Below are 11,192 nucleotides of genomic sequence, written 5' to 3'. Positions count from 1 at the left end.
TGACAAAAGAAAAAAAAATGATTAAATTTACATTAATGTCTATTTAACGAGAATCATTAAAATCTGTCCTCCAATTTTAAAGTTTAACTTTTGCGAGTAGCGCTTTTTACAAATGAAAAAAAAATCTAATTTTTTCCTGTTTAATATAATATCTTGCAAATTATGAATACACTTTTGGGAGAAATCGAAGGTCTGACCTAAGAAAGAATAAAAGAGGAATTTTATTTAAATTAGTTGAAGGCTCCACTTATTCACCAAGATAAGTTATAGGACTGGAGAATGACTCTTCTGAAAAAGTGCCCTTAAGCAAACTTTTATAAAACTGTTACATATTCTTCAAATTCTTCTACTCATAAGTTCTAAATCAGTGATTCTCAACCTTTTTTTGTCGTGGCACACTTTTGACGATTTCGAAATTTGATTGCACACAAACAGTGGCGGACTAAGGCTAAAGCGGGCCCTAGGCAACATTGTAATTCCGGGCCTATTTTTCAGTCATGACGCATACTTTTGTTTGGTTTTAAAGCATATCGTATGTAGTTCTATTTAGTTATCGGATTCCAGGAAAAAAATAATATACATGTACAAAAATTAAATAAACATAATTTATTATAACAAGCATAAACATAATTTATTAAAACAAACAATAATACTTAAACAAATATACCCAGATTGATTAGTTATATATTGCCTTTTTTTCACTTTTAGTTCTGCAAACTTGTCAATTTATTTAATAACTCTTTTTCTATATAAAGTAATGATAAGCTATTTAATTTTTGTTGGCCTAATGTGGATCTTAAATTTTTTTTTATTCTGGCTATTACTAAGAATAATCTTTCACCGCTTGCATTACTTATTGGAAGGGTTAAATAAATTCTCAGAATTATGTTTAAATTAGGGAATGTTGCAATAATATTATTTTCCTGAATAAATGACCATATGGATACAGGCGAAATAATGTTTTCTTTACTTATAAAAGTCTTAAATTGTAATACTCCATTTTTCAGTTCTGCTAGGTTTAAATCTTGTTCATAACATTTTAATTCCTCTATTGAAGAGTCACTAACATCACTATCATGAAAAAAATTTTTGAATTTATTGTTAATAGTTTTATATCCCTCAGATCTTTTTTTTAATGTTGCTAATTAAAGAATTGCATGCAACAACAAAAAAATATTAACTTTAAAACATTCTTTGCCCCTGAATCTTATTTCATGTTCTGGAATTTCATCATGAAATAGTTTTCGTATTTTCTGCCGTTTTTTATCATTGGTATATCTTTAACTTTTTCTGCTTCTTTTTCTAAATTGTCAAAATCATCTCTAACAGTTTGCATGAAATCTATCAATGAATCATAGATTAAAACTGCTGTATTTAGGGATTCGTCTTTTTGTTGAAGAGTCTTGTCTGAAGCATCTATTATCTCTAAAATCTTTTCCCATATAGTAAGTAACAGTACATACTCAAATGTATAAAGTTTTTTTTTTGTGTAAATCGGCAGTTTCGGACCTTGTTAATAGTTTTTCATCTTTGTTTGAGGAAAAATGGCGTAAACAATGTTTAATTTCTTCATAATTTATACTTTTAAGGATTTCACAGCATCGGAACGAGCAGACCACCTGGTGTCACGAGTAGGTTTAATACTCAAGTTTTTGCTCTTACAAAATTTTTGTAATGCATTCCACCTTTGAAAAAAATACGTACAATCCTGAACGATATTGAAAAAAGTGGTCATTTCCATGCAACTTTCAGCAACAGCGTTTCCAATCAAATTTATTGAATGATTTGCGCATGGTATAAGATGGGCAGAAAAATATGTTGTTTTATTCTGGATTGGAGTCCTTTATATTTACTTGACATATCGAACGTATTATCATAACTCTGTCCCCGACAGTTAGTGATTTGTAAATCTATGTTATTTAAAAATTCTAAAATAACTTTCTCCAAGTTTTCACCAGTAGAAATCCCAAAACTCTTTCTTTTATACCACTTGGAAGAACATATAGCGAATAATGACGGTCAGCTGATCTACGTGAAATATATCAGATGTTGAATTAATAATTAAAGAGTAAAATTTGGCCTCCTTTATTTCGTTCACTATTGTGAGTTGTAAATCTTTCGATATAGTAGAAATAAACTCATCACATATTGTAAACGACAAATAGTTTATAATACCGGTGCCGCAGTTTGCATATTTTTTCATGTATTACCGCATAAATGGATCGAACTCGGATAAATATTCCAAAGCACCAATATAATTATAATTAATTTCAATAAAAAAACACTTTCATTTTTACCACGAAACGCAAAAGAGTATGAAGAAATAAATTTGATTGTCGCTACTACACGTTTAAGTACTTCCCTCCAATATTTTTTTTTTCATTTATAATTTGTTTTTCCAGTTCAGTGTCAATGTTTCCGGTAATTTTAGATCTTCTTCTTCTTTCAAATCCCCATTCCTAGCCTAGCTAGACAAGGTCCATGAGATTGTTCACCTTCAAAAAGTCTAAAACAAGTAAGGGTCTTTCAATAAGGTCTTGTTTTAAAAGACCGAGGCAGTCCAGTAGATGTTCAGGGGATGCTTGGGCCGAAGAGCACTTGGTACAGAGGGCAAAGCCCTTTTCTCCTCCAGAGTACCTCAGTGATTTCAGGTGTCCACAGCGGAGACGTGTGATGGCGGTTTGAGACTGACGATCTTCGTCAGCTGTCAAACAGCTACCCGATCTGGTACCAATTGTGACTGGGTGGAGTGAGCCATGCTGATTTATTTTTGGCTTTAGCAATGGAGAAGAGCTCTGAGGAGGTAAGAGACACTGGAGGCGCAGTGGCCTCAGCTGCACCTGCCTTGGCAAGACTATCTGCCATTTCATTGCCTGATATATCTACGTGTGAGGGTATCCATTGTACATGAATTCGACAATATTTGGAAAGGTGTAAAAGTTTACGAAGGATGTTCGTGCTAGTATTGTCCCTCACTCTGTGCCAGCTAGCCAAGTGCTGAACTGTCGGTAAGGATCCAAATCTCTTTCGGAATTGAAAGAGACAGTATTGAGGCAAGTCCATCATCGATTGCGATAACCTCGCTCCTAAAAACGGAACAGTGGTCGGGATTTTAGATCTTGTTATAATAATTAAAATGGAATTAATGTGGTCACAGGAGTTTTCATGCTCTGACAATTTTTATGTACATTTTTCCAATCATTCGTCCCTTTTGTCATTAGCGTTGTTTGCTTGGAAAATAATTTACAGACGTAACTGTACAATAAGTTGTTGGTTTCAGTATAAGCCAACCAATCTCTTTTAATTTGTTCCCCGCTATTAATTGTTCCGAAGAAGGAGGCAATAGTTAATTTTCTTGTGATTTGTTTTGACCCTTCGTTGCAAATGCTTCGTTTTTCTGTTAAATAAAAATAAAATTTAATTATAAAAATTAAAAACCTAATTTTCGGGCCCCAAAAATTACGGGCCCTAGGCACGTGACTAGGTTGCTTAGGCCTTAGTCCGCCCCTGTCTCCAACACAATTAATTTAGTCTCTAACAAATCATAGAGTCCTCTCAGCGATTTTCTTTGATTGCAATCTTTTTGAAGGATAAGAGAAAGTAGATCTCTTACATAAACTTGAATCAATAGCTCCTCTCTTCCAAATCTGCTTTTAAGTTGGCCTATAACTTCTTCATAGCACAATATCCACCAGGAGGAAAACTTTTAAATAACTCCTCAGCAATGCTTCCTTTCACCATGGCTTGTGATATTTACGAACATTTATCATGATTATCCACAATAGGATCTTTATCAATTATTTGAAATTGTCCCCAAAACCTAACAAGGTTCTGATATCTTCATTAAAAACTGGAAGTTGAATTTTAGGCTAACGTATTTCTTGACAAAGCATTCTCGTTAAATACAGAATCTTATTTCGCAAGACTTGCAAATTTTATAAGTTTCTGTTCTAAAAGACGCAACGATCAATATGTGTTTCTGATTCACCGGCAATAAAATTTTCTCTGGTTTTCATTTCAGTGTCTATCAGTGTGTTTGATTTTAACTTCACTAATAAAGTTTGTAAAAGAACCTCTCCAGAACAGCTTGTACTAGATAAAGAAGTTTTTCCATTGTCATTTCTCTGTACTTCTTGCGACTTCTGGTTGATTTTGAGCTCAGCGCACATCACAACCCAATGTTTTTTCCCACAATTGATGCACTTTACAAATGTTTTACACGCTTTTGATAGGTGTCCTACCTTAAGACAGCAAAAACAAGCTTTTTCTTGTTTTATCTTTTCTAGTTTTTCTTCATAAGACATCCTACTTGCCAAAAAACAATCTTTACTTTCATGTACTTTTTGGCAAAAAATACAATTGGCTAACTTTTCTTTTTTCTCGTTACCAGAAAATAAATCGTTTGCAGTTGGTACTACTTTATCATGCGCATTTGGCGATGTTTTGTCTTTCGTCAATTTAGGCTTCTTGAAGTCAAAACCGCCAACAGCCATCGAAATTCTCTGTTCACTTTCTACCTCACTTCTCATAAATGACATCAGACCATCAAGTCTATCTTTCGGAGTGTCGCCAATTTTTGACTGTCTTTGCCACACTCCAAGAAGCTCCTCAGGAATACATGACTCCAGTAACGGGAATAAAATTGCATCATACATTTTAGTGGTTGTACCTAATGATTCCAAAGTCCTCAATTGTGATTCTATTTGGTCATACAGAGAAGAAAGTGAAATAGACATTTGAGATATAGAGTTTTGTATCACTAAAGACAAGAGTTCTCGAATGTAAAATTCAACTAAAACATCATCCTTGCAGAATCTACTTTTAAAACTTTCAATTACTTTTGGGTAATTTTCGGCTGTTGCTGGATAACTTAAAACAAGTTCTCTCGCACGAGAATTGTCAATTGTACACTGTATAATATATTGAAATTTGTCGCCAAGATCTAAAGATGGATCGTCTTGTATTTTCTTAAACATTGACCAAAATGATAACCAGCCTTTTATACTACCGTCATATTTGGAAAGTTCAATTTTAGGAAGTTTGAATTTACGATTCAGCTGTTCTAAGTTTATCGATGAATTTTCTTCATTAAGCTCTTTAAAATATTCGTCAAAAATTGTTTTAACTTTATAATAATTATTACAATAATCATCAATTAACTCACTTTTATTTTCAATTTCTTCTTCTGTAACAGTATTATCGAATTGCAGCATAAGTTCCAATAATTCGTTATCCAACTTTTGAAGTTCTTCTTTCTTTATTTTCAGCGTTTCAAATTTAGCTTTAACGTCCACCAAATCTTTGGCTTCGTCTGATTTTATTCCATTTAAAATCTGATTACTTAACCGAGTGAAGGAGCTTCGAACAATCTTCCGTTGTTTTTGAATTTTATCCATTGTATTATTGAAAATACTTCATATGCAAGTTCGGATTACTTCTTAATATCACGTCCGGGTCACCAAAATGTTACGAGACTCTATCAGAAAGTAAATTATTCTGTCGTTCTCTACTTCTAATCTAAATAATAAATTTGACTAAATAATAAAACTTCTACCAATAAAAGAACAACATTTTATTTACATAATAATTTTCAGATGATTATTTATTGTTCCACAAAAAGAAGAAGAAAAACGTTGCCATGGCAACTCGGCAGTTTTAACAGAAAACAAAAGTTAACCTTTAGCTTACATAAAAAGTAATTAACAACTTTTAACAATCAGTAAGATCGCTTCTTATTCAATGAGTTCAAGTTTAATTAATTAACTTGTCATCACTACATAAATTAGACTCTTCTGCGTCAAAATCATTGCAAGCTTTAGAGAATAATACTCGACCCTCTATTAGAGTTTCTTTAACTCGTCAATATTTTCAGAAGCCATATTCTGAAAAAAGAACAAATTTTTCACTCTGATAAATCATTTAAAAATGTAGGCAACTCAATGGCAGATTTCGCAGTCCTGCTGCTGACGCCAGATATTCCTAAAGTAGGTAGATAACAGATATAAATAAAAAAAAACAAGAGGTAATCACATAATACTTCATTTGACGACAAATACTGAATGTAGACGAATAGAAGATAGACTTGTAACAAATTCCGTGAAAATAACTCAATAAAATGGTATATTAGCTCAAATGATGCTTCATATATAAATTATAATGATGCTTCATATATATATTACTCATTTACCGCATTAAAATCAAACACTTGGATTCAGTAGTATAATTACCTACTCTCAACGAATTGTGCCATTTTGTTTTTGAGCTAAGCGCATCGCAAATAATTGATGCCTAATTTAAATAAAACACATTATGTATAAATTGTAAATCGATGATTGATTTATTGAAATTACATACATTTGCTGACTTGTGTGCTCAATATAGGCTTATAAGTCATTGTCAAGTAGAAAATACAGATAGAACAATTCAGAGAAAGACATCACAAAGAATACATCCAGGGTTACGGCGGGATTCGAACCCGCTACCTTCACGCTTAACAGAGCGTTTGGACCGGCGATACCGCTCGGCCAGGGAGGCCCCCGTAAATCGATGTAAAAAGCATTTATTAAATGTATTTATTCATCAAGCTATTCATTTCACTTCAATCCCATGTCTAATTTTCGATTGCGAGAAATATTCTAAGTTGTTGTTAGTTGCTTCATAGTTGCTTTGTTGCTTAGTTGCTTTGTTAGTTGCTTCATAGACGTCTGCTAAGGTCCACTGTGTGTTCTATCCACATTACTTCTACCATAGTTATTTATAAGACGTCTGCACTTAAATGATTGTGGATTATCCATCAATAAGCTACAGGAAAACGCCTAGCAGACGTCGATATTTGATCCACGACGTCTAAGGCAAAGAAGATATAATGTGTATATATATTCTTTGTCTAAGGGACGAATTCTGGGAGTCTACTGAAGGAATTGTGCTGTATGGGATAGGTTCATGAACGTGATCGTTATGGCTTATGCGTGTCAGTGCAACACCTCCTAGAAAAGAGCAGGCCACGGCACGGATTACCATAAATATCCTTTAGTAGTCCAAACGTAATGACATACTTCGTATTTTCAACCACTGCGCAGCTTAGTACCCCAAACGTAATGACATACTTCGTATTTTTCATCTACTGCGCAATTAACTTCGTCACATCGGACTATTAAATTGATCCGTGCTCAGGCCTTCCTACTTCTAGGAGGTGTTGGTCAGTGTCTGCAGGCATCGTGTACAATGGCCGAACACTGCTTCACATCTTTGAGGAAAGTAACGTTACATCGCAGTGGTATTGCAGAGAGATTATTTTGAATCATAATCTGTCTTTTTAGGTGTGTGGAAGGTCCTGACTGTCTGTTTATGGACGACAATGCGGGGCCACTCAACACCTCCTAGAAAAGAGCAGGCCACGGCACGGGTTACCATAAATATCCTTTAGTAGTCCAAACGTAATGACATACTTCGTATTTTCAACCACTGCGCAGCTTAGTACCCCAAACGTAATGACATCTTTCTTATTTTTCATCTACTGCGCAATTAACTTCGTCACATCGGACTACTAAATTGATCCGTGCCCAGGCCTTCCTACTTCTAGGAGGTGTTGGGCCACTCAGGAGTACTGAGGTATAGGACACACTGGAAAGTGAAGATATTGTCCGTATGCAATGGCTTTCGTACTCCCCGGATCTAAATCCTCGCTCTCTCCAAGCCGTGCAAGAGCTGAAAACCAATTTGAGAGAGGGGGGGATATCCCTCAGTACTTTTCGATAGTTTAGTAGACAACATAAATAACAGATGCAAAATGTGCATTAGTGTCCAAGGCAATCATACATCTTACTGCGGTACTCTTTTTCTGTTTCATTCTGACAAGAAGACTAATTTTTTATGGCTATTTGGAAATCATAATCATGGCTGCAACTGTTAACTCGACGCAGTTTTACACTTTATCATTTATAGTTACCACAAAATAAGAATGACGCAAATTTCAGCGCATTGAACATTATTTAATTTAGAACGTTATTTAATTTACAGCAATTACATATTTTTATTCAAACAAAATCACCGCTTCTTTGGTTTTGATATACTATCTAAATTTTTTACCATAAAAATGATTGGTAAAATTATTAAAACCAGGAGTGCATAACTATTTTGCCTTTACAAACATAAACTCACGCCCCTCTGATTCATAGGAACCTTTCGAGAGCTAATGACGGCATTGCTGATTACATTTAATTTTAATTCAGTATAGCAGAAAAAAATCAGCAGGGGCCGTAGCGATCGAAGTTGGAACTTTTTTAGCCCATTAAAGCTCAATCATTTTTTAGTTCCCTTTCATAATTCAGATTGTTTTTTCAAACGGATAAAAATTGATATAACCTTGCCCAAAATAAGGAAGAAAAGCCTAAATAACTTATAGATTTATTGATCGAATTATCAGGATGGTTCCAGGGATAGCATAAATAATTAACGCAGACTATGCAGAGATGCCTAAACTGACGTCACTTCCCTTCGCTTACTTACTACTGAAAATCCATCAATGATCAGTCAGTTACAGATTAAAACAATAGAAATGCGAATCGTCGTCTGATAGGAATAGTGCAAACTTGAATTAATTAAATGATAGTGGAAAAGTAATCTAGTTCAGCCTTGGACGTCTCTATTTTAAGTTTGTTTTTATTTGCCAATATACCCCGACCTGCTCCAATTTAGGGCATACGGGTAAATGTTTATTAAAATCAAGAAAAACAGAAAAGTACATAAAATACAAAAAGTAACATTACAGAGTAACATTATGTAAACATTACAGAGTCTGATGGCAACAGCAGTAAAATAATTAAAATGCTCCGAGAGTCCCGCCTTATAGTGCCGAAGCCGACGGGGCTTCCCTTATAGTGAGCCAAAGACACAAATGAAAAATTTTACAACACATCGCAGGAAAGTACAGTATGACATACAATGCATCATGTGCAGGCAGTACATAGGATTAAAACGAGTAATATTACGGAGTAAGTTGGGTCGCTAAACCAAAGCGATCATTAACATTGTGACAGGATATAAAGGACACAAAGTATAAACTGTTGATGTATTCAAGAACAGTAAAACATAAAGTGAACCATTAAAAAAAACGTGTACCTGAAGTGAACATAAGAAAACATTAAAAGGTCACAGGTAAACGGAGGTCCCAAGTTAATATAGGTCAAAGAACCAATACAGTCGATGACAAATTGACAACAGGTAAGACAGAAGAACAAGGCGTAATGAGCCAAGAAAATCTCAAATGTAAAACAAAAGGAGGTGAAGATGTAAAGTGGTAAAACAAACAATTATCAAATACAATTAAAAGGCGACGCTAAAATTTGCAAAGCAAGGAAAGGCAATGTAAATAAGCCAATTAAAAAGCACAATGTAGTGAATAAATAGATTAAAACAGAATTAAAAAGCGAATGAGATAGATAAAACAACAAAACGTTGTCAAAATAACGGGAAGCGAACAGGCGGGCAGCCCAACAACCGGGACTGAGTTTAGTTCGTGTAGAGCGGATCCAAAATGTCATCAGGGGCGAGTGCGTCCTCCAGGGTGCGTTTAATGATGTTTTTAATAATTTGCCTCTGTTTATTAGTCCTGCACCAAGATCTTATGTCGCCTCTTCTGTCAAAACTATTTCTCCTAATGGTTGCAAATTTTTGACAGTCAAGCATCAGATGTTTAATAGTCTGATAGTGACCGCAATATTTACACGCGGAGGATTTTTGAAACATCCTAGCTTGGTGATCGCCAAATACACCATGGGAAGCTAAAAACTGATTAAAGTAAAAATCGCTGGATAAAAAACATTCGTTAACTGTAGGTATCAAATAGTGTGTGTGTCTCCCGTTTGCAGAGCTGCTCCACCTGTCCTGCCATAAAATCCTACTGACCTGCCTCTGTCTATGTTTGACCTGGGGTTTTGTTATATTTGCCAATATAAAAATAATAATTCTACTTTTGCATTTATTTATTTTCTTCCTTTTCAGAGTTTTCAAAACTACATTCCTTCAAATAAATTCAAGCATGTAATTAAATATGTACAAAATTACTTAATATATTCAAATAAACAACAATTTTATGTTTAAGTAATGTCCATTAAAATTAACTCATGTCCATTCCATTTCTAATAACATTCTTCATTAAAATAAACAGATTTATTCCATAAATATTTATTGTAATAAATGATAAAATTAACACTTTAATTGTTATATATTATCTGTAACTGCGATGAATTGATTATAACTATGTATTAACGGTTACTGTGATCATTGGAGCATTGGATAGATAAATTGAAACTAAGTTCATGGTATGCATTTTATAAAATAAACTATGTTATGGATTAAATTTATTTATATTATGCACATTCATGCATTCCATTGATTTTAATAACGCAATTTAGATGCTCATAAAATCGCGTACTTTTTCAAAGCGTTATTTTTTTTAATTACTTGCATATTGTACAATAGGATGGTATTTCAACATCGATTTTGTGACTTTTATTTCATGAGATATAAATAGAAAGGGGAAAAATATAAATCTAATTAGTTCAGCTTTAACATTCTTGATATAAAAAGAATTTTAAAAAAAAACTAACTTTGCTTATTGAAGATTTGTTACAATAAATGATAAAGATAATTATAACAAAACAGTATCAGAACTAATTAAATTACATAATTTTTCATTAAATATTGTATTTTTTATATATTGCATATAGTATTATGACTTTTCAATATCAATTATATGGCTAGTATTTCGCGTAATATTAATGGGTAAAAAATTAAAAATAGATAAAATACATATTTTAATGAATCTAAAGTTTGTCACTGTTAGTGATGCGTCTAAATAATATCTGCACCTCTTTGTTAATACCAGATCACACACAAAACACCGGAATAGATTTTTTTTTCAATATTGTTGAACATCATTCATGTATTCATTTTAGTTTAAACTTTTATGAAACACTTTACAAACGAATGCAAAAATTTAAATGATTTTGACCTTCCTATAATATTCCCTTTATTCCAAAGTGCGAAATTCGTAAATATTTATAATATTCCATCAAAAAACCAGAGTTCTTTTGGCGGTGAATCGCTTGGGTGAATTTGGCGACGTTTTTTAATGAATAACTTTTCACTCCGATTCCTTTTCATTAGCTTTCTCTAACTTCTAAAGCTCA

General features: G+C 33.4%; 1 protein-coding gene across 1 annotated transcript; it reads right to left on the bottom strand.

The window, feature by feature from the left end:
* Positions 1–3,950: 3,950 nt before the first annotated feature.
* Positions 3,951–5,396, bottom strand: LOC107451238 (uncharacterized). The gene has a single exon (XM_071180415.1). It carries the CDS (start codon positions 5,394–5,396, stop codon positions 3,951–3,953), a length of 1,446 nt encoding a protein of 481 aa, XP_071036516.1.
* Positions 5,397–11,192: the final 5,796 nt, after the last annotated feature.

Source organism: Parasteatoda tepidariorum, chromosome 4 (genome assembly GCF_043381705.1).
Source record: "Parasteatoda tepidariorum isolate YZ-2023 chromosome 4, CAS_Ptep_4.0, whole genome shotgun sequence".
NCBI lineage: Eukaryota > Metazoa > Arthropoda > Arachnida > Araneae > Theridiidae > Parasteatoda > Parasteatoda tepidariorum.
This window is presented reverse-complemented; position numbering and strand designations above follow the sequence as displayed.